This window comes from Sorex araneus, chromosome X, assembly GCF_027595985.1.
Source record: "Sorex araneus isolate mSorAra2 chromosome X, mSorAra2.pri, whole genome shotgun sequence".
Classification (NCBI taxonomy): domain Eukaryota; kingdom Metazoa; phylum Chordata; class Mammalia; order Eulipotyphla; family Soricidae; genus Sorex; species Sorex araneus.
Window position 1 is genome coordinate 270,064,603 of NC_073313.1, and position 23,904 is coordinate 270,088,506.

The 23,904-nt window shown below is 57.0% G+C and overlaps 1 protein-coding gene across 6 annotated transcripts in view; it reads right to left on the minus strand.

Annotated features, from left to right (window-relative positions):
* Positions 1 to 23,904, minus strand: part of TENM4 (teneurin transmembrane protein 4) — a 708,342-nt gene that overhangs the window by 183,909 nt on the left and 500,529 nt on the right. For 4 of the 6 annotated variants that reach the window (XM_055123102.1, XM_055123103.1, XM_055123101.1 and 1 more), the window contains 3 exons: positions 17,722 to 17,971; positions 10,016 to 10,114; positions 8,172 to 8,407 (listed from right to left, as the gene is read on the minus strand). In XM_055123102.1, the coding sequence (XP_054979077.1) occupies positions 8,172 to 8,407; positions 10,016 to 10,114; positions 17,722 to 17,971 (585 nt within the window). The remainder of the gene's footprint in view (positions 1 to 8,171; positions 8,408 to 10,015; positions 10,115 to 17,721; positions 17,972 to 23,904) is intronic. The other 2 variants (XM_055123105.1, XM_055123104.1) reach the window with 1 other exon arrangement.

Genomic DNA, 23,904 nt, shown 5'->3' on the forward strand with positions numbered 1-23,904 from the left:
AAACTGGACTTGGCAGGAGAAACGGCTGCAGAGGCTCGGGGGAGGTTCGGTTCAGGGGTGGGGGAGTAGGAACGTGCTGCTCTGACTGCAGTGGGGGAACACGATGTTCCCCTTTGGTCAGAATTCACAGGGTTTTGGGACTCTGAAAAATGTTCATTTGGGGGCATGTCAATTATACTCCAATGAATCAACACAAGTGATGGAGGGGCAGGCTGGGGGCCAGGGGTGCAGGTAGGGGCCAGGTGTGGGCAGTGGTGGGCACAGCCTCTGAGGCAGGGGGAGGAGTGACCAGCCTGCAGGTTGCTGATGGGTCCTTTTCCCTTGCCCACCCTGCTCTCGACCTGGGGTTGCTCCCGGCAGCCTGGATCCGAGGGACCCTTGGACACTGGGTTCTGGTTCTGGGTGGGTCCCACACTGGGGGTGGGGTCGTCACTGCAAGTTGTAGATGTTTCTTCATGTTCAGCAGCCAGCACTACGTCCCTTTGATCCTACTGTCTTTTGGGGGCTGGGTGGGTTGGGGGAACACCCCACGGTGTTCAGGGTTTACTCCTGGATCTGTGCTCAGGGATCACTCCTAGCAGGGCTTAGGGACCATATGGGATGCCGGGGATCGAGCCAGGGTTGGTCATGTGCAAAGCAAGTATCTTACTCACTGTCCTATCACTCCAGCCCTCACCCATTTTGGGCGAGGGGTGGGGGCTGGGAGAAGGAGGGGGTAGTAAAACAGGTTAAACGTAGGAAATATGAGAAAGAAGATAGGACAGATGCCATCGGGTGATAAAAACAAAACAAGGGGCTGGAGCGATAGCACAGCGGGTAGGGCATCTGCCTTGCACGCAGCTGACCTGGGTTCGATTCCCAGCATCCCATATGGTCCCCTGAGCACCGCCAGGGGTAATTCCTGAGTGCAGAGCCAGGAGTAACCCCTGTGTATCACCAGGTGTGACCCAAAAAGAAACAAAAACAAAAACAAAGAATCGCCCACATCCCAAGTTGGAACGTGGGTGATTCCAGAAGGGGTTGAGCCTAGGTAATGCACTTGAAGACAATTTCACCCTTTCTCTTTTGGGGGCGAGGGACACACGTGGCAATGCTCAGGCCTGACTTCTGGCTCTGTGCTCAGGGCTCACTCCTGGTGGGGTTTGGGGACCATATCAGGTGAAGGATCAAACTCGGGCCAGCTGCGTGCTCCTGCCCACTATGCAGTCGGTCACTCCAGCCCACTGTGTCCTTCCTCCGGGAACTGTGCAGGCCTCAAAAAGGACATGCCAATGTCTGTGGCATCTGGACACATGTGCAGCTCCCGGAAGCCCCCGAGGAGACTCCCCCTCAGGGCCCACGTGTGCTTCTGAGCTGGCATCCTCCTGGCCCCGCCTGCTCTCCACAGCCCCTCCCCCCCCCCTCCAAGGAACTGCAGAGCCAGCCACACCCCTGCCCTAAATCTCCCTCCAGGGGTGAGGCTGGGTCTGTCTGGGTTTCTCCAGAACTGAACTCTCTGCCTTGCTGTTGGCGATTCCCCATGGGGCCGCGTGAAGCAAGGAGCTAATCTGAGAGAAGCAAACATACAAGACCCTACATCTTTAGCACTTTCTCCTCTCCGCAAACGATCAGGTTCTATCAAGTTCCATCTCCACTTCCCATTCTTGGGGCCGTGAAGTGAGATCTACATAGCTTCTACACAGAGGCCTGGGGGGAAGAGAGAAAGAAAAAAAGTCTTCTCGTGGGCTCAGAACAACAGGCCCCAAAGAGCAGCGGGCCAGGCGTGGGGAGCCTGCGGGGTCAGAGCCGAGCGAGTCACGGGCAGACGGGGCTCACGAGCACGGGGCTGCCACTCCAATCCTCTCTCCTGCCTGGAGCACTGCTGCAGGAGTCCTCTCTGGCCCCGCCTGCAGCCCCTACTGTGCTCCCGGGGACCATTAGGCATCCCGCAGGGCTTTTATTCAACATGTGCCAGGCTTTGTGCTGGGGACAGAGGCCCAGCAATGCAAGAACCTCGGGGACAGGGACCAACCAGCCACCGTCCTCCAGACACAGCCCTGGGCCCTGGGCTGAACTCCGCTCAGAGCAGGAGGGCGCCAACGCCAGCAAGCCGGAGAGGCTGCAGTTCCGCTGCCTCTCCCAACATGGCCGCCCTGTGACTCCAGGCTCGGCCAGGCCACACACTGCAATGCTATTCCAACACTCAGCAGCTCTCTTAACTGCAGTTTGAAATGGGGCAAGTAAGCTTAGCAACATTCTCACTTCCAAATTAGATTAACACCATGCAGAGTGAAGTTTCAGATTCCCCCCTACCCCCCACCCCCAGACAATCCATAGTCAGGGGCTGGTAGAGGTGAGAAACAGGACCCAATTTAAAGCATAATCAAATAGGGGCTGGAGCAACAGTACAGCGTGGAGGGTACAGTACAGCATGCAGCTACCTGGGTTCGATCCCGGCATCCCATATGGTCCCCTGAGCACTGTCAGGAGTAATTCCTGAGTGCAGAGCCAGGAGTAAACCCTGAGCATCTCCAGGTGTGGCCCCCAAACCAAAAATAAATAGAATAGAAGCCTCCTTCATTCATTCCCACAGAGCATGATGGGATGTTCAGGCCAGCACTTGTGTCTGGTCTCAGTGGAGCAGCTGGGGAGGGGCTTCACAGGGCTGCCTCTCCCTCTCCAGGGACCCCTGCTCTGACAGGAGCCCTGGTTTCTGCAACATCCTCTCAACAAAACTGCACGATGGGTGCAGGGAGTGCGCACTAATAATTGTAGATGTGGGGACCGAGTCACAGAATGGCCAGTCCCAGACAGCAGGGGCAGAGCTGAGACTCCCGAGGAACGTCCTCACAGCCTGTCTTTCCCCCAAGCTGCACCAAGAAGTCCTGGCACTGGCAGGAACACCAGCTACTCGAGGGCAGAAGCGCCCACCCAGCCCTGCCCGGGGCCTCCTTGTTTGGGTGTTTTGATTTGGAGCCACACCCAGCAGTGCTCAAGGACTAACTCCTGGCTCTGCACTCAGGAATCACTCCTGGCAGGCTTGGGGGGACCATGTGGGGCGTCGGAGATAGACCCCGGGTGGGTGGAGTGCCAGGCAACACCCGACCCGCTGTACTATCGCTCTGGCCCCAGGAGCCTCCTCCCTGTGTGGCGCTGTTCCTGGCTCCCGCACAACTGACAAGGCTGTTTGGTCTCTCCTGTTCCGAGACAGACACCTGAAGAGGCAGCCAGGCAGGCATCCACGGCTCTTCGACAGTGCTGAGTGTCTGTTCCGTACACGAGACCCTGCGTGCAAGCAAGCTGTCAGTTTTATCTGGGCACAGGAACTCTCGGGGAAGCAAAAATCGACTCTTGTCCTAGTTAAAGAAATGACGAGAGGTGCTTTTTGGGTAACGAGTCTTCTCGAGGCGGCTTCCCTGGGAAGAGAGCGACATGCAGACAAATGTTTCCTGACAGCTCCCCCAGCCGGCTCCAGTGGCGGCACTGTGACTGACGCAGGCTGGGAGCACCAGGCCAGAAGCCCAGTCCTGATGCTAACGGCAAGAACCATCTATTCATGAGGATGTGAACACCTAACTTTCAGCGTGAGCTAACTCTAGGCCTGGTGACAGTTCTGCAAATCATCTGGCTGGGATTTAACAGCCCTGTGAATTATCCTCACTGAGCAGATGGGCAAACTGAGGCTGAGAGCGGTTTACAGCAACCTGTTTAAGGTGGCAAAGCATGTGACCAGTGGGGCTGAGACTGGAGGACAGGAACCCCGGCTTCAAAGAACCTCGATTTTCCACCGTGGTTTGACTCAGCTCTCTCTCCTGCTATGGGGCTAACTGCCCACACGTGCTCTAAGGAAAACTGAGAGGTCATACAGCTTGGTCATATAGAGTCAGCAGGGGATGGAGCCAGGCTTGAAGAGAGTCTGACTTCCACATCTGCTATTGTAGGTGATACAGGCCATCCAAGGAGGATCCCTGAAGTCCTGCTCTTTATAAGTTTTGTGACCCTGTGCATTATCTTTGCTTAGCTCTGGTTCCTTCTTTGAGAAAATTCACATGAGGAACTTTCTAGAATTTTCTAGAACTTTCATCTCATAGAACCACCATTAGTGCCCATCCAAAGATTAGAAACATACCACCAGACCGATGGCAAGATGAAAACTCCAAACACTGAGAGGGCAAACAGCCTAGTGCTTAGGACTGAGCTCGGAATGGGAGTGGGGGCTGGAAAGGACTCCAGTTCTGGGGCCCTCTGGGGGCTGGACTGGGGGACAAGGATGATCCTGCCACTGACCCTGTGCCAGCAAAGGGCCAGGGAGCCTCCACACACTGAGGGATCATCCCCTTCAGAGTTAGGAGATGTCAAGGTGGTAAGACAAGCACTGCCCCTCGCTCGGAACAAGGGAGAGTGCCCTCGGCTGAAGGCAGCTGCTGGCCTGGGGAGGGTCCACAGCCCACAGTGGGCCTTGTTCCTGCTCCTGCTTTCCCCTGGCCCACCACCATGAGAATGTTCTAGTGACAACTGGCTCGCCAGACCAAGCTTTATACATGGACGCATAACTGACCTTCCACTTGAGTCAGCTATGGCTTTCCTCAGCAAAGAGATTTGATTTCTTCAGGGCCGAGAAGGCAGGTACTCGGAGTGACATGGAATGAGGGTGAGAACATGGGGAGAGTGGGTGAGTGAGGCCGCACAAACGTGCTGGCTCGAGTCTCCTCCCAGACAAAACATCCCCCGGCTTGGGAAGGCCCCAGGTTCCCAGCTCAGGCCGGGAGGACTAAAAAGGCCAAAGGTCACACCTTGAACCCGTAGCCTGTGGGTCATAAGTTCTGGCTCTAGTCTCTCTGGCTACCTGTGAGAATAGCTGCAAATATCTCCAGGACTGAGAGGTCACCAGCCTCTTCCTCTACAGAAACTTTCCAGCCGTGAACAGGCACTGTCCAAGGGCCTCACAGGACCCCTGTCTAGACCCGCAGCCCAGCAGGCTCCATGGAGCACACCTTGGTCTCTCCCACTTCGTGCACCCACCCCAGCCCCTTCGTGCACCCTCCCCCGCTCTGCTGGGGAGCTGATGCAATTCTTATCTAGAACTTGATAGGATGGAGAGAATAATTACAAATGAAAAGGTTATTCATAATTTTTAAATGAGTTAATTAGTAAACGCAGCCAGACTCACTCATTACCGTAATTAATAATTGATTATACTTGAAATTAAACACAAATTTTCATCAAAAATCTAATTAAATATCTGTGCTTTTGCCTGTTGATTAGATCAGTTGGTCTGCTAGAAAGGAATCTTTGTGAAAGGATATTTGTGCTTGGCCGAGACAATTAATTCGATTTTTAATAATTGAGAGTTTCTTTAGTCAGCAGAGCCTATGATTATGACCCAACAGCAGGACGCGAATCCCTGGATCCCTCCCGTCCTCTTCCCAGTGGAGTGAGTAGGCCTCATGGTCAACCCTGTCCCAGAGGCCAAGGGCGGGCTGGGGACAAGCTCCACCTGCAGCCACTGACTTGGCCACCATGGCCATCCTTTCCAGCCACGGCGCACGTCGGCTTTCTCAGCAGGCCTGGGGGGCAGGGGCGAGTCACCCCGGGACCAGCAGTAAGAGCACAGCTGGCCTGGGTGCCCTGAGGTGGCGGCTGGGCATGGGCTGCCCGTCTCCAGGTGACAGAACGCTGGGCGTGTCCCTGGCCCTTGGCGATGGAATCTGGAGTCCACTGGTAACATTTCTATATTGATGGGGCTTGACCAGAGGACGCATTTATTCTCCGCAAGGACACTATACGGAAACGTCACCGCTCCTCCCTTGAGGCAGAAACTCTCTTGACTCAACCTCAGGACACCTGATCTCCTTGACCCGGATATTTGAAAAGCTGATTATTGTCTTGCTACTACTTACAACCTTCCAAAGGCGTCTGTTGTCCATCCAGTAAGTTTTTTAACTTAATCTCCAAATAGATCTTCACAATTAGACCCAAATCCTGCAGTGGCCCAATCTGTGCTGATTAACGACAGCCCCTACTTTGTGGTCCCCCGGAGCTACTCGCGGGATACTTGTCAGCTGAGTGGATGGTTCAGTGCCGCTCAGGGCCCCAGGGCTTCGGGGGAGGGGGGCGGGGGAGCAAACTAGAGCTATACCTGGCAGTGCTGTGGGCAGAGGGATCCAGGGGGATGCAGGGATCGCACACAAGCCCCTCTACATGCAGGCAAGCACCCTGACCCTATAGTCATCATCCAGCCCTAAGCCAGGCCCCACTTTAAGATTTAACAATCTCAGGGCCAGAGAAACAAGACAGCAGGTGAATGTTTGCTTCGCATGCACCTGATCCTGGTTCAATTTCTAATCATGGTTGCCTGAGCACTGAGCCAGGAGTGATCCCTGAGCACTGAGCCAGGAGTGATCCTTGAGCCAGGAGTAAGTTCTGAGCACTGTCATGTTTCCCAAACTGCGCCCCTTAAACAAAACCCACACCCCCCCCCATTCCTTCCCCCTAAAGCCTCCCTCAGTTCTTTGGAATAGGGCGTTCCCAGAGCCCAGAGCTGCCTTGAACACTCTTGCTCCTCTGCTCTGTCCTCGACAGCCCTCCAGAGGGGGGCCCAGTTGCCACCCTCTGAGGCCTGTGTGCCTGGCTCCACACGGGTGCCCGGTATGGTCAGCTGAACGAAAAACAAAATCTGCATGGTCCTCTCAGTGCTGGGAGAGAAATTAGGTCATCCACAGAAAACTGCCATTAGCTGTGCTTTTGGCGATGGGGGCACCATACCGGGAGCACTGGGAATACTCGTGTAAGCCGGGTGGTGGTGCTGGAACCCCAGACCCTCACTGCAGCCCCGTGTACATCAACCACACACACCACAGAGCCAGGAGCCCTGGGCTGGCCGGGACCGTAAACGCCTGGATGTCATCCAAGTTCTCTATGCCCTGGACTGTGGCGGTGGCCACTAGCCCTGTGTGACGGCCACTCAGGAGCCTGCATGACACCATTTCCTCAGCAGCAAGTAGGTGGCCTGGGGCCACGGAAGGCTTGGATGGTCTTCACAGGAAAATAAACACAGCAGAGAGGCCAGAGAGATGCACAAGGGGGAGGGCACTTGCCTGGCACGCAGCCAACCCAAGTTTGATCCCCACCATCCCCCAGGGCCCCCTGAGCACTGGCAGGGGTGATTCTGAGTGCAGAGCCAGGAGTAAGCCCTGAGCATTGCCAGGTGTGGCCCCAGACCCAAACAAGCCCAGCAGAAGCAGAGCAGAGAGCCGGCAGAAGCAGAGGCGGCATCTAGAGGCTCAAGAGAGGGACGCGATCTCGCACGGCGCCCGGTCACCCTCCTGATTCCTTGGCTTGGAAACACTCAGCCTCTGAGAGAAAAGCAGTGTGGCTGCAGCCACACCGCCACTGCGCCTCTCCTCCAGGCCCCAAGCAGCAGTGGCCGGCGCTGGGGTGGCCGTGCTCCCTGCCCCAGACCCTCTCCTCTGTCAAGCACACTGCCGAGAGAGGGGGCTCCCGCGGGACAGGCTCCCTGAGCTCAGACAACCAGCTGATGCCAGCATGGGGCCCAGGTCTCGAGTCGGCAGAGCCCCCTGGGTCTGCGAGCGCTAGGAGCACGGGCAGAGTGGAGCAGGGCACAGCCCCGACCGCCGCGGACGACTCCTCGGTGCATCTGCTCGGGCGCCACCACCTGTCTGGGGGCAGAGCAGTGCGGGGAGACAGGGAGGAGGCCGGACAGCTGGGCCTGCGGCCCACGAGGGGTGCAGGAGGGTCCCGCTGGGCCCTTTGAGGTGCACCATCAGCCCTCACACAGGGTCTGCCCGGAGTCCTGACACAGCTTCAGGGCTGAGTCCTGGCCCTGCTCAGGGACCACTCCCCATGGGGTGCTGGGAGTAACCCAGGTCAAACGCGTGCGAGGAGAGCGCCCTCCCTGAGGTCCCACTGCTCTGGCCTCTCTGGTTTCATGCTGGACTGAGCCCAGACTGTTGCGGGCTCCCAGCCTTGCTTCCTTCACACCGGCCTCCTGGAGGAGGCAGGAGGGAGACGGTGGGGACAGTTCCCAGGGGCTGCCCTTGCCTGCTGTCCTACAGAGGGAAGACCCGGGCCCCTCTCCGGGGGTGGGGGGCAGCCCAGCCACTGCTGCCCCCAGCCCCAGCTCTAGGCCCCTGCCCTGAGTCGCGGGGGGCCAGGGCTGCGGGGGCGCTTACCCACGAAGTAGGCCAGCAGCACGAGCAGGCTGGCCGAGAGGACGATGGCGCTGAGGGCCGCGCACTTCCAGTTGCAGTACTTGGACGGCTTCTTGAGGCTGAAGGCCGGCCGCGAGAAGGTGCTGCGGGGCAGGGGCCGGGGCGGGGGGGAGTACACGGTGCTGGAGGTCAGGGGGTACCCGGGCGACGTGGTGCAGAAGAGTGGCGAGGTGCCCCCCGGCTTGAAGAGGAAATGCCTGTAGGGGGAGAGAAGCCAGAGGGTGTCAGGGCCAACAGGCCACGGGAGGAGCGACAGCAAGCAGAGAAGTCGGGGGGGGGGGGGGAGAGAGAGAGAGAGAGAGACAGACAGACAGACAGACAGACAGACAGACAGACAGAGATAGAGATAGTAAGAGACAGAGAGAGAGAGGAGGGGGAGAGAGGAGAGAGACAGAGAGAAACAGATAGTAAGAGACAGAGAGAAAGACAGATAGAGGAGGGGGAGAGAGAGGAGAGAGACAGATAGTAAGAGACAAAGAGAGACAGAGAGAGGGGGGAGAGAGGAGAGAGACAGATAGTAAGAGACAAAGGGAGACAGAGAGAGGAGGGGGAAAGAGAAGAGTGAGAGGAGAGAGAAGGAGAGAGTAGGGAGAGATGAGAGAGAGGGAGATAGGAGTGAGGGAGAGAGGAGAAAGAGAGATGGAAAGGAGAAAGAAAAGGAGAGAGAGGAAAGGGAGAGGGAGAGAGGGAAGAGGGACGGAAAGAGTGAGGAAGAGAGGAGAAAGGGAGAGATGGTAGAGAGAGAAGGGGAGAGAGAGGAAAGAGAGGGAGAGTAAAAAGGAGAGAGGGAGAGAGAGATGAAAGAGGAGAGAGGGAGGGAGAGAGTGAGCACAGTAGAGACGGGAGCAGAGATGGAGAACCACGCACCAGACCACGAAACAGGGCGCACAAGGACAGGTCTCCCCAGCGCGGGATGGGGCAGCCTAACCCAGGGACGCGTTACCAACACGACAGAAGTTGGTGTGCAGATCCTTCCTGGGCAGGGTGGGGGCAGGGGTGCTGTTTCCCAGGGGACAGACTAAGCTGTTCTTGAAATGACGGCAGGCTCTTGCGAATCGTCTCTAGTCCTGCCAGATGCAGCAGCTCGGACCCCCTCACCTGTCCTACGCGCTGCGCCTCTGCTCCTCGGGAACCAGACTCCTGAACTTTCTAAGGTGTGGGAGGTGGGGAGCTGCCACCCAGGCCTGGCACTGTCAGGAGCCCTGGTGGCCGCCACTGGCCACGGGCAGCACAGGCCTCGAGGGACCACGTGTGAGTCCAGGCCGCCTTCTCTGGGCTTGCTGGGAGCCCCGCAGAACAGGGGCACCGGCCCGGCCCAGCTGAGGCCTCCAGAGCGGCTCTCACACCTGGCTGTGGCCAGAGGAGGTGTCGGGGCACGCTGCCCAATGCAGCTCTGGCCGCCGCCGGGGAGAGCCGCACGCTGCCTAGAAAATGGGGCTGTGCTTCGCAAACGCTTGCTGACTCTTGGGTCAAGGCTAAACCGGGGGGACCCGGCCAGAGAATCCACAGCCAGGGCCAGGACAGAAAGTCAGGTCTGGGCTGCAAAATCCAAACCAAACAGTGCTCGAGCAGATGGCGTCAGCGTGCTGCAGGCAGCCAATGAGATGCTGGGCGCTGCATATTAACAAGACGGCCGAGGCAGCTGTTAATATGGGCGGGGGCACACGAGCGAGCCAGAGAGGAACCCGGGCTGGGCATGGGGCACAGCCTCAGGCCCACCCCGAGAGCCCAGGGCCGGGCGGCAGGCAGGCAGGCAGGCATGCAGTGGGGGCCGCGCAGACACACACACGGGGGCGGGCACCTACCCGTCACTGTAAGCCCCTTCGTGGCGGGAGGCGCTGAGAATGTCCATCTCAATGACGGTGTCCTGCAAGGACCCGAGGAAGGGCTGCTTGCCTAGGTGTCTACGCACACATGGAGACATGAATGGAGCGATGAGTCATGCACTGATGAGGCGGGTCGAGAACACGCAGGGGCCCGTGCGGCGGTGCAGGAGACTAGCGGGTGGGGGCGGGCAGGGTGGTTCTCGGGGTCTGGCACAGCCGAGTGCACGCCACAGTGCGGGGGCAGGCGCCCGTGTCACCAACCTGAACTCCAGGCAGCTGCTGTCCCAGCTCGTCTCAGTGGGGACTGACTGACCCCAACCCAGCCCAGCACCGAGCAAGGTGGCCACTGCCCTCTCCTTCCTGTCTACAGCAGCTCCACCAGGGAGCCGGCAGCACCGGGAAGCAGAGGCCAGGAGGGCTGGCCGCCGTGGCTGAGGTCTCCCACCCACACGAACCTGGTCCTGAACTTGGTGGGCTTCGCATCTGCCTCTGTGCGGAAGATGGTGAGGCCCAAACTGCAGGGGACCCAGAGTTCCGGAGCCACTTCCTCCCTCTCCTTCCTTCCTTCCTTCCTTCCTTCCTTCCTTCCTTCCTTCCTTCCTTCCTTCCTTCCTTCCTTCCTTCCTTCCTTCCTTCCTTCCTCCCTCCCTCCCTCCCTCCCTTCCTTCCTTCCTCTCTTTCTTCCTTCCTCCCTTCCTTCCTTCCTTTTTTCCTTCCTTCCTCTCTATCTCTTCCTCTCTCCCTCCCTTCTTCTCCCCCTTCTTCCCTACCTCCCTCCTTCACTCACTCCCTTCCTCTTTCCCCTCCCTTCCTCCTTCCCTTCCCTTCCTTCCTTCCCTCCTTCCCACACCACTGCTGGCAGAGTCCAGGGGACCCTCTGTGGTGCTGGGGTGGAACCTGGTCAGCTGCATGCAAGGCAAGTGCCCTACCCACTGTACTACCTCTGCAGTGGGCCATTTTCTTTCAAAGCAGAGGTCTCAAAACCAGCAAAGCACTGCTCACTTCCGGGGTGCTGCCCCTCCAATTCCAGGATGCTGGGGTGAGGCCTGGGACACCACATTTCCTACAGCCTCCAGGTGGACGTGGACCTGTTCTGGGGGTCCGGGCTGTTCGAGGACGCTGCATGCCAGCACTGAAGGGAGGCTCTTTGTCCCCTAGTGCTGAGGGCAGCACGGCTGCCTTACCACTATGAAGATGCCCCCCGGCCTTTGAAGCGGGCAGCCAGGCCTGCTACACGGCATTCCCGGCCCAGAGTGGCCTGGGTCCTGCTCTCTGTCCTTAGCCCCGGCCGCAGGGACCCAGTGGGAACCTTTTTCTGGCAGCACTGCGTGGGCCGGAAACAGCCGACAGCAGGGAGCTGGGTCTAGGCCCCACTGACCACAGACCTTCTTTTTGATTTTGAGCAATTCTTGAGATTAAAAAAAAAAAAAGCCTGATACAAGGCCCTGTTCTGCAGCTTCATCTATTTCTTGCAGTATGACTTTGGGTTAAACCCTTCATCTTGCCTTCCTTCCTCAGTCTGTAAAATGGGGCTCCAAGGGCCAATTGAGAAATATTGAAACCCAGCAAAGACGGGGCAGGAGAGACAGTCCAAGGCAAGACGCTGGCCTTGCACACAGCTGACCTGGGCTCCATCCTTGGCACCCCAGAGGGTCCCCTGAACACTGCCAGAAGTGATCCCTGAGCACCGCTGGGTGCACCTTCCCAAGCAAAACAAAGCAAAACAAAACAAAAAACAGAACAAGTATTAGAGAAGCTAAATAAGGTGAATATGATGCTACTGAGTTTTTCCCGCACCTACTCTCCATCTTGCACTGTTTCGGGAGCTCTGCGGCCATTCTCTATGCAGACGTGACTGGATTCTGTCAACCTCTCTCGAGACTATCACCTTTGCTCTCCAGGCTGGCAAAGCAAGACGGGGGCTTCCTGCGGCCGGTCTCTGAGCAAGACGCAGCCCAGCCAGGGGGGCAGTGTGCGACTTCAGGGCCCCCCACATCCCACCTCCTGCCTTGTCCCCCACCTCACCCCCACGGATCTGCCCAGGGTCCTGCGTCCCTACAGACCGCGGTGAGGAGAAGCCCCAAGTCCCGCCGGGGGGTGTCTCTCCTGAACCTCCTCAGGGGCAGTGCGAGGACAGGACGGAGCCAGGCTCTGGGCACTGGGCATCCCCAGGGACTGCCTGGCAGAGCCTCAGCAGTGCTGGGGGGGGGGGTTCTCAGCTCCTGCATGGATGGAGCGGGGAAACCAGACCTGGGCTCCAGATGTGTGTCAGAGCTCACACACTGGCCTGTTTGCTCCTCCCCGGCAGGCTCCCCCTTTGCTTCCTCTGGCCTGTTGCCCCCAACATCTGCCTGGATCACGCCCTCCCTTAATCACTTAACCCTGATATCTTCCACCCTGTTCTTCCCTCCTAGCCACACCCATCACACGACACGACACACAGACACTCACCCCCACAGCCACGCAGACACACACAATCTTTTTAACGTGTTCTTTCCCCTATGCCAGTGCAGGGATTTTCTCCATCTTGTTTGCTGCCCAAGTGCCAGGCATCTGTGTACGGATGGCAGTGGGCTGTCGGTCACTGCTTGGTGGGTCCAACAAACAGCACAGGCAAAGGGCCTGGGGCCTGGGGCCAGGTGCCCCAAGGGTGGCACAGCTGGGCTTCCCTTACTGTGTCTGCCACTCCCTTCACTTCAGCAGGAAATGGCCCATCTGACTCCATCCCTCTGTCCTGCCTGTGCTGGCTGGAACAGGTCTGGGGGTGGGAAGTATCATTCGCTAACATCTATACCTAAACTACCTGGGCCGACAGTGGTTCCTGCTAAAGATCTGCCTTCCTGGACATCTGGGATTTGAGCCTGTGCCAGGCAGGTGGTGACAAAGTGACACCCTCCGCCCCCCTCACCCTGACCAACCCCCAACAAGGGCATTCAGTGGGGGAGTCATGAGGGGATCTGGAAAGACTCTAGAGCTACAGGCATCAGGGACACATGATGTGCCCATGCCGGGGGCACATGCCACTTGGTCCCCTGGCACGGCTGGCTCTGCATTCACCCTCTAGGGTCTACCGTCCTCCCCCCTGCGTACCCGCAGACAGCCATGGCTGGTCTGTCAGAGCTCGCAAGGCTGTGCATGCCCAGACCCCACCCAGGACGAGTGTCCATCTCCCTGGTATGCGGGGTGGCCAGGCTCACTGAGGGCGCAGTCCCTGCCCATGGTGCCAGCGAGCACTGTGGTATGTGCAGGGCAGCCTCACATTCTGAAAAGTGGACAGGGCTTCTGGTCCCCGGGCTGAGAATGGGCCCCGGCTCCCCGCGCAGGCCTGAGCGTAGAGGTGCTCCCTCCTACAGCAAGAGCCTGCGGGTGGCGGATCAGCCTGGAGCCCTGAATCTAACTCGGTGGGTGACACTGCGGTGTGGACGGAGGATCCTGCTGGAATGGAGCTTGGAAGCACCGTGGGGCTGACAGCCCCTTCCCCTAGCTCTCGTGGGCACGGAGACATCCAGCCTCCTCCACTGGGGCCCTGCTCTGCCCTCGCGGAGAGGCTGGCTAATCCTGTCCTCGCTCTGCCTCCCTCTCGCCTGCCCGTCCCTGGAGACACGTGTGCTAAATCCCGCCGCTGTGGAAGAAGGCTCGGCCACTTGCGTGAGAATCTCAATCAAGACTGGCTTGGGCATCGAGGGCAGGGCTGCTCACGGCTTCTCTGGCATCAGGAGACACCCCCTCGCGCCCCCCTTTCTGGCAGAACATGGACAAGCCATTCAGAGCTCTACACTGGCTCCAGGAGGCGCCCTTGGGCCTCCCCAACTCTGCCCGGGACATGGACTCTTCACCTCTCAGCCCCCCAGATCTATCCCACGGGAAATCTTCCCTATCCCCACCCAAGTCTCACCCCTTCATCCCAGAATCCGGTTTCTTCCATGCACGACTATTTACTTGCAAAGTGCCCCTCACAGGACAAGACCCAGAGGCCTTGAAACATAGCACAGGCCCTGCACTTCCCCCTCACGCTGTACTTACCCTCGAGTGAGGTCTGCTCTCGTAACTGCCTCACCTGCCAAGCCCCAGTAGGCAGCTGTGTGCATTAACTGACAATTAGCCCGGCAGGTAAGCTGCCGACCGCTCAGTGTGTGCTAAGACCCCTGCAGATGGTGATGCATCCACCGTAGGATGTGGGCTGGTGACTTACATGGGAGGAAATCTGTGGCCCTCCCCCTTGAAGATGTGCACCTACCATCCCTCCCCTGGAGCCTGGCTGGCCTGGGAGTGCTTTGACAAACATGTGGTGTAGGTGACACCATGGCAGCTCGAGGCCAAGCTTATAGGAGGGTCAACAGCATTTGTCTCTGGACTGCAGCCCGAGTCCCAAGTATGGAGTGAGATTCCCTCCTGGAAGACCATTGGTGAGAAGCAGGGAGCCCATGAGAGAGAGAGGGGTCCCATAGAGACCAATGTCACCGATTCCCTCGGCCTCAGGCCAGCCCAGCAGCTACAGCAGACACATGGGCTGCCTACAGCTGTCCACAAGGAGCAGTGCTGGCCAGCTGCCTCCTCCTGAACCCCTGAGGCCCTGTCCACGGTGAGTGGCTGGTGGGTTTGGAAGCCTCTAGGATCTGGAGTCATGTCTCATGCAGCTGAACTGATCAGAGCAGAAGTTACTCATCTTCCTTTGCTCCTATTGAGACCAAAGAAACAGAAGGCTGAGCTCTGCAGCCAGGGAGCCCTGGGGTAGGGGTCTGAGCCCAGAATGGACCCGACTCTTGTTTCTGGGTCCTGGGTGATCACAGAAGGGAACGTCCTATACTTCTATAACTGGGACTTCATCCTAAGACTCATTTTCTCAAAAGAGAAAAGAGGATGCACAACCTTCCTCCTGGGAATCTTACTCAACTCTCCCAGCAAGCAGGGGCTCAATAAATATTTCTGGAGTGACTTTGATGGGGTAGTATGAGAAACAGATGTCAATGAGAAAAGAAGAGAGAGGGATAGTTTCATAGGGGTCCTGCAGTTTCAGGCATGTGCTTTGAGCTTTTAACTTAATATCTACCTATTTCCTCCCAATCCGAGAGGCATGGATTCTTATCCTGATTATAGACAGGAAATCCAAGTTTGAAAACTCTCCTGGCAGGTCAGTGTTAAAGCCAAGGTAAGGATCCAGAGTCCTCTGGCTCCACTTCACCTGTCTAGTCAAAATAATTGGCGGTTCTCACTGCCAGATTGGACAATAATCTCTCATTTTATTTCATTTTCTTGATTTGGGGGCCATACCCAGATGTGCTCAGGGTTTACTCCGAGCAGTGTTCAGGGAACCATATGCAATACCAGGGAATGAACCTAAGTTGACCACACAAAAGGCAAGTGCCACACCCCTGCACCATCTCTCTGGCCCCCAGCATCGATCCCTCTTAAACAGAATCTTGTTGGCACTGTGTCATCAACCAACCATGGCCCAAAGGTGAACTGAACTGCATTCAGCATGAATTCTAGTTGTGCTGGCCGTGTTGGGCAGCCCCCACCCAGCTTTAAGTCATTTTCAGATGAACCAAATTCTGGGGTAACAGAGGAAGTACACCTCAAACAACCGGGTCTTTGCTGATAAGCAGGACTTTGCTGGGCCAAGTACGGAGAAGGGCAAATCCCGAAAACAGGTGTGCAAGAGTGTAGGCAAAGGCCAAGAGCAGGCTCAGGCTCGGGGAGATGCTGATAAACATGCTTGCACCCATGCATGCACATACATATATTAAACATTAAGTACATACATAGCATGATGCATATATATAGAGATACTCTACAAAAATGTCACACATGAGGATAGATACCGACGTGTTAGTGGTGATGACACTTGGTGGTAGATATGGGTAGTTTGCATGCTTACTCCCATTCTCTAACTTTTCTCCAATGGATGCTTATTGCCTACTTCAACACTAAAGTGGAAGGAAAAGGCCAAAAAAAAAAAAAAACCCAGGGGGCTTGAAGAAGGGCCACGAGAAGGCAGCGAGGGTCAGGGAGGAGGCTGGACACTGGGTAGTGCAGTGGGAGAGGTGAGCGGGTCACTCCACAGGTACTAACTCTGAGCATCGAGACAGCACCCGAGGCTCCTCTTCCCCCGCCTCGCACCCTCAAACCCCAGAGAATGCCCTGCTTGAATCCTACCGGAGACAAAGAATGCCCACGCTGAGGCAGGGGCCGAGAGCAAGGGAAGCAGAAGCACGATTCCTCGGCCTGCTTCTCTGGGCCATGTGTGGCCATTCAAGGAGCACACTGGGGCCACTGGCGGCCTGCTCTCTCTCGAGGGCTGCTGACCCCACCTTCCCACTGCTGGGGCCACGCGGCCACACAGACACAAGACAAAGGCACAAGGGAGGTGAAGGTGGCAACCACAGAGATACTCTCATGAAGAGGCGCGCGTGGGGCCTGTGGGCTTTCTGCAAGAGTGAGGGGACAGTGGTCACTGGAGGCCTGAGCCTGAGTGTGAGGAGGGTCCAGGCCGAGTTCCCAGGGCACCCACACACAATGGGTTTATTTACTGAAAATGTGATGGGACATGTGTCCTCTTCACAAAGCATGAGAGCCTGAGAAAGTCAGGTCCAGGTTTCCCCGTGGATGAAGAGGTTCCCACTTTGCCAACCAGGGATGCCTCACCAATAAGAAAAACGGGGCAGGCAAAGCTTCCCCGAGTCTCTGGTGCTTGACCGCGCGTCCCTCTAACTCCTACCCTCTAACTCCTGCATTTACTAAGTGTAATCGTGTGTGTTTTTTTTTTTTAAATCATTGTACAGATCATCTCCATTTGCAAAAGTAGCTGTGGGCTGGAACGATACGGGCACATATTGGGTATGTGGGCACAGCGGGTAGGGCTTTTGCCTTGCACGCAGCCCACCCGGGCTTGATTCCTCCATCCCTCTCGGAAAGACCGGCAAGTTACCGAGAGTACCCCGCCTGCATGGCAGAGCCTGGCAAGCTCCCCGTGGCGTATTGGATATGCCAAATACAGTAACAAGTCTCACAATGGAGACACTTGTTACTGGTGCCTGCTCGAGCAAATCGATGAGCACTGGGCTGACAGTGCGACAGTGCAGTGCAGCTGCTACGCAGAGACAGGGAGGGCTTTCCAGAAAGAAGTCTGGGCTGAGAAAATGATCTGTGAGGGGGCAGGAAGGGCCTGGGGAGGGGCGGGAGCGCAGAGAAGGCTTCAGCAGGCAGCCTGGGTTCTAAGCTTCTCTGGGCCTCGGCTCCTGAAACCCCTGCTGGCTCCCGTGAGAACCCCACTGTGTGGTCGTGAGGACCCCACTGTCCCCTCAGACGCTCCCTGTCAGGGCTGGTTTCCGGTGGAAGCAGGACAGGACAGCACGGAAGGCGGGGGAGGAGACATCTGTGAGGGTGACCAAAGCCTCGTGGGCCTGGCCACGCCCCTGCCCACAGGTCAGCCCCCAGAGCCTTCTCCTGTCAGTTCTCTCTGGCCAGCAGCTCCCCCTATGGGGCGTGCCGCAACTCAGGAGAGTTTCCGGGGAGTCAGGATCGGACATGGCTGTAGAGGCCCCAGCTGGTCCGGCCCTGGAGGCTCATGGACCTCCCAAGCCAGTACTTCTCCCACTGGGGTCCACATCCCTGAAGCCAGCTCTGCCACTCCTGCCTCTCACCCCGCCCCACCCCTGCCCGTGCCCCCCAGCCCTGGCCCGCACCTGGTCTCCAGGGGGATGTTGCTGTTGAGCAGCCAGTTGTCCTGGGCGTGGGCCGGCTCCTGCACGGCACTGGCGGGGGGCTCTGCGGACAGCGAGTGGTCAGTGGGTGCTGGGCTGGGGTTGCTCCTGGGCGTGAAGTTGCCCCGGTTCAGGGAGCTGACGGAGGCTGCGTGGTGCTGGCTGGGGGTGTGTGCGTGCGGAAGCGGCGGCGTCCGGAGCCGGGGGTGGTTCTGCAGGCCGCCGGGGTGATCTAGGGCACAAACACATTATCAGGGGGCAGCCGGGCCCCGGTGGAGGAGGCTGCCAGGCACAGCAGCGCAGATCAGACACAGTCGGCATTCGGGGAATATCCGTTAGCACCGACGGTGCAGGGGCGTGCTGGGGTTGGCGAGAGACCCCATCCAGTTCCCTGGACCCACGGGGGGCGGGGGGCAGAAGGAAGAGAGGGAAAAAAGGAAAACTGGAGAAAGATCAGTGCACAGTGGCAGCCTGGGACAAGCCATTCAACACCATCCAGGGATCTGTCAGGAATGACAATGTCTGAGGGACAGCACAGCACACCTGGTTCCATCCCCTGCACCGCACCAGGTCCCCTGAGCCCTGCCAGGAGTAAGCCCACAGCAAGAGTCAGAGGGGAGCCACCTGATTTCCCAGACGCCGCCCGAGACTGCAATCTCAGCGGGCTCTGAGAACTGGGTTACAGAAGGGAAGGACCAGAGCAGCGGGAGCCGATGAGCTAAGTGAGAGCCAGGTCCTGCTGAGGTGCCATCTCTGAGAAGAGCAGAGCCAGGACAAAGTCCCAGGACGGTGTATGCAGGATCTGGTGCAAACTGTGACATTCTATTCATTCATTCATTCATTCATTCATTCATTCATTCATTCATTCATTCAACCATCTATTTTTATTTTCTAACAGCAAATCACAAAGTTATTAATGATTGGGTTTCGGGTATATACTGTTTCAACCCCAATCCCTTCACCAGGGTTCACTTCTCTCCACCAATGTTCCCCTCCCCACCCCACTTTCCCCTCCCACCTACTTGATGTAGGCAGGAAGATTAAGGGAAGCCCCCCCACCCCAACACACACACACACCACACACACACACACACACACACACACACACACACACACACACAACAAGGCAATGAAATTTCTGGGAAGTAACAAAGCTACCAGTTCTAAGTCTGACTCACCTAGAAGCAAGACCTGATAAGACCTACCCCTGCAGCAGACCCTGCGGAGACTGGATCCCTCCCTACAGAAAGGGCCTGAAGGAAGTTACTTGAGAACCCTCAGTTCCTTCCTTTAATCTGATTGACCCTCAGCTGACCCAGACCAGAGAAGTCTGGACCCACCCTTTGAGAGAAGCTCCAGCAGGAACAAAGGTCAAGAAAAGGTGTTTCACAGCAGATCACTCCTAGCTCTATTTCCCTGGAAACAACCCTAGCAATGGACTCTTATCTAGCTAGAAAGCCCCACGTGGGGCATCTAGGGAAAACCCTATAAAAGCCACCTTGAACAAAGGGAGGGAGTGCATATGCTACCCGAGCCCATGTGCTGCTTGTGCTCATATGGCTCAGCACATGTGGTACCCGAGCACACGTGGTGCCCGCATCGCTCCTCTTGAGATGTGTACATTCATGTTTCCACATCTAATGCAGGATGTGTGTAGGGGCTCTGTCCACCCTTGGAGAAGCCCGGGAATTGAGCAATTCCGCCTCTCTCTCTCTCTCTCTCTCTCTCTCTCTCTCTCTCTCTCTCTCTTTCATGCAAGAGCTTTCCCTCCCTCCTCACCTTCAAAAACCTCCAAATAAAATCTGTTTTACTTCACTGCTGGTCTACTCCTGAAATTCTTTTCTGCGAGGCAAGACAAGAACCCGGTAACTCTAGGTAAGGTCTAGGACTGACTGACCTTCCTGAAAGAACAATTCCTCGTCCTTGCCTGCATCCGTGGCTCCTGAGAAGTCAGGTGGCAGGGGTCAACTCCCATACCAGAAGATCAAGTGGACATCAGGTGTGGCCTGAGGGCGGGGGTGGGGCTGGCGGGGCTCTGGCTGTGCTGATCAGGGCTCATCGCAGACTCTATCAGTCCTAGACTTCCCAGCTGGGTCTTGGGTGGCAGAGGTGGTTTAGTTCGGGAGAAAGTGACCATCTCTCTCTTCCCTGCCTCACATAAGCCACCCGTGCGGCCCACTGGCATCACACTAACCTGTTTCTATGAGATCCATGTTTTAAAACTTTGGACACTGTGGTTTAGAGCACTATTTTAGACCGGAGGCTGGTGACAGCCCAGACAGGAGATGATCCTAGAGCAAAGGTGGACCAGGCACCAGCCTGGGCCCGGGGGCATAAATTTGACTCATCCCCAGCCCTGTGGAGAGGGACCATTTGCAACCCCACAAGGGAAGTAAGAGGTAAACTGTTTCTGCTTTCAAGTACTGAGAGCAGGACCCAATTATTAGAGGGAAAATTTAAGACATGAGGACAGGTTAAGTGGGTCAATTTTCAAAGAAAGAAACTTGGTGAAGGAGGGGGGCTGGGGGCTAAGGGTGTGGCCCTGAGCTGTAGTACAGAGGGTCGGGTATTTGGCTTGCATGCAGTCAGCCTGGGTTCAATCCCCAGCATCCCAGATGGTCCCCCAAGCGCCGCCAGGTGTACTTCCTGAGTGTGGAGCCAGGATGTGGCCCCAAAACCAGAACAATTAAACAGAAAAAAACATTTCCAGGGATGTCAACCCAGGTGAAGAACCTGGGAATCATCTTCATGGCTCCCCTGTCTGCAGCTGGGTATTTGGGGTGCAGCAGCCAGGAAGCTGGACCTTACTGGCCCTGGAGCCATGGGCTGCTCTGCCCACACAGCAGGGCCTCTCTGTGAAATCCTGTGCTGGAGATGGGTCTCGGGCGGTGATTAGCTGGAGATGAGGGGACGAGAGGGGTCCCCAAGCCAGCGCTGGCTTGGTCCCTCCCAGGAAGCGACAGGAGCACTGGCTGGCTCTCCCCCACTGCCTGTCCTGAACCCCGGAGGCAGCTCTTGACATGCACTGCAGTTCACCCTCAGCAGAAAAGCCACTGCTGGCTGCTGAAGGCTCCCAATCCATGTTCATGTCAAATGCCCAAGCTACAACAGAAATCAGTCACACAGACAGGGGAGGGTCAGGGGTGAGTGTTTGTGCTCAGAAGGGAAGACTTGGAGGGAGCTTCCGCCTTCTTCAGGAATATGCAAGTATGTACAGAGTGGCCGTGTGACACTTCAGTTCGCTTTGACACGGTCTTGGCTGGAAATGGGGAGCATTTTCTTGGGACCAGGGAGAGCGGAGAGGATCCTGTTGCAAAGCCGTAGGAAACTTGGCTGAAACGCACTTTGCGTTCTGTGTTTGGTGGAAGGTAGAGCTCGTGAGTGATAAAATCACCCCCTCTTTGGCTGAGGAGATGGCTACGCCAAGAGCTGGAAGTGTGGTTGCTTCCCCTGGAGGCTTATACGACATGTGAGGAAAGAGAAATGAAGCAAAGAAGAAACTGTGGCGCACACAGAAACCACATGCAAAGACGTGGCCATTTCTCTGCCTGGAAGGAGCTACGGGAAAGTCAGACAGAGCTGATGGATTGTTTGTGGGGAGAGTAATGGGGGTGTGAGGCTGGGTCCCAATCACCACCCTCCGAGAAACACTGCTGTCTGAAGTGAAGAGCAGAGAGCAGGATAAAGGCTCCTTATCAAACTTCTTGATGTTATGGGGCAGGACAACACCGATTTTTGAGTTTAAATCTTGCTGTTTTTCAGTAAAGAGTGGGGGACCGGTAGTGATTTGAGATCCTCAAGGCCACAGTTTTAGGGGCTCAAAGACAACTATGAGTGTGTCACTCAGCCTTGGTGAGCTTCAGTTTTCTCCTCTGCACGTGGGGCCAGGAGGTGAAGGTGTGATTTTTTGGATCTGGGAAAGAACAGAGCTGCACGGCATGCGAGAAGGGGGCCAGCGGAGGGAAATAGGTGCGTGGCGCTGAGGCCAGAGATGGATGCCGGTTCCTTCTGGAAGAGGCCAGCGATGGCCCCAGGAACTCTCCCCCAGCTCCAGGACCTGCCCTGATTTGAAACTCTGTCCACTTTGAGCAGAATTGGTCCTGGGAAAGACCCCGCTGTGGGTACAGCAGGAGCGGGAGGGTGAGCATCATGTCACTCCATGTCCTGATCATGGAACACAGGTGGTCAGTTAGAATAGTAAGGGGATGGTTGGGGCCGAGATATGGCAGCAGAAAAAGGAAGCCCCCCCCCCCCGTATGTTCTTCCACTCCCTTTGGACTCTCTCCTCTCTTCCCCAGCCTCCAGGATCAGGTACTACTGGACATCTGGACAGATGACCCAGTGCAGGCAGGCCATGGACGCCCAGATGGGCAGAATACAGGCAGGGCTCAGGTGTCCCAGCAAGCTCAGATTCGGGCAGGGCTCAGGTGCCCAGGTAACGACAAGGTGCTGAGCACAGGTGTCTCACGCACACGCATGTGGCTATGGCTGGAGATGAGGAAAGGAGGACAGAGTGACAGGAACGGCTGGGGTACTACTGGGAGCTTGGCAAGAGGCACAGAGCACAGGGATCCTGCCCCACACACGTGGCCGTGGCCCAAGGTTGGGGAGAGCACATACAGGACAGAGAGAGTGATGCAGGGACAGGACCTGGCCGTCACTCATGGGAAGTGAGTGGACAGTGTGGGATGAGCAGGGAGGTCATTCAGGGGCAGGGTGGTGTCAGGGATAGGACTGGTGACATCATTCATGGGTAAAGGAGGACGAGGGCCAGGACAAATGGGGAGGGACCTGAATCCATCTCCTTTATCTGTACGATAGCTAACTTTCCACCTTCCAAGTTGTGTCTGTAAACCTCTCGCACGGTTCTCAAGAACCTGCCAGCGCGGGAGAATCCGCTTTCGCACTGACACTGTCACTAGTGTGTCCTTTCCTTCTGCCGCCACTTCTTAACATTTCAAAAATGGCCTGACCCATGCGTTGTGGGGGTCACTTCCTGCTGCCCGAGAGATAGGTAGGGGTGTGTGTGTGTGTGTGTGTGTGTGTGTGTGTGTGTGTGAGTGTGAGTGTTTGTGTGTGTGCGCGTGTGTGTATGTGTGTGTGTGTGTGTGTGTGTGTGTGCGTGCATGGACGGGTGCCCCACAGTTCACCAGGCACCTGCCATGTGTAGAGAGGGGAACCAGGTCCTAGTGACAGGGGCTGCTCCTAAGGAGGCAAAGATCACAGGAGGTGGGCAGAGGGACAAGCTGTGCCTGTGAGCTGGATGGGGCTGTGGGGAGGGGGGTGTCACAGGAGGGAGCCCTGCATGGGGGGATGGGCGGCACATCCCAGCACTGAGGTAGCTGCCCTCCTACATCTCCGGAGGAAGTCTGTCTCCTTTTCCCTTGGACGGAAGGGCTAAGAAACACTCCCCCTGCTGTGGTTGGGGTGACATCATGCCAGGGAGGGCACTTGCCTTGCACTCCGCTGACCAGGGTTTGATTCCAGCATCCCATATGATCCCCTGGGCACCACCAGGAGTGATTCCTGAGTAACCAGGAGTAACCCCAGGAACAACTGAGCATTGCCAGTGTGACCCCGTTCCCTCCCCGCCTCACTCCCCCCACACCCCCACCCCAGCCAAAAAAAACACTGCCTGTCTTCCCATGGAAAGTGCGGATCTCATCAGCCGGAAAGACAGGGTTCAGGCACCGCAGGAGAAGGCAGCGCCCCTGGAGGGGAGCTCTCCCCGCACTCGCTTCCTGGCTCGTCTGAAGTCACCAGGAAGAGTGCTTTCTCTCCACGGAAACCAGGAGCACGCAGAGAAGAAAGCAAAGCTGCTGAGCATGCTGGCATGTGGTCCAGGCTCCAGTACTTGGGATTCAAGCCCTGACCACGTGACAGGTCCTTCCTGGAGCTGCTGCTGCAGGCGCTGACCAGTAATCAAGGCAAAGAGGGATAACTGTGTTTGAAACCAGGCCCCAGCACTCCTAGCTCTGCGGCTGTGGGTGAATGCCTGGGCCCTGGAAGCTGTGCTTTCCTTGTCTGCAAAGCAGAGATAAGGGCGCGGGCTGCTTCTCAGCATGGCCAAGGAACAGGTGAGGCGGGCTGCAGGGTCATTAGCACGGTGACAGGCAGATGAGGAAATGAGCTGAACTACTCATAGACTCCCTGGCACCTTACAAT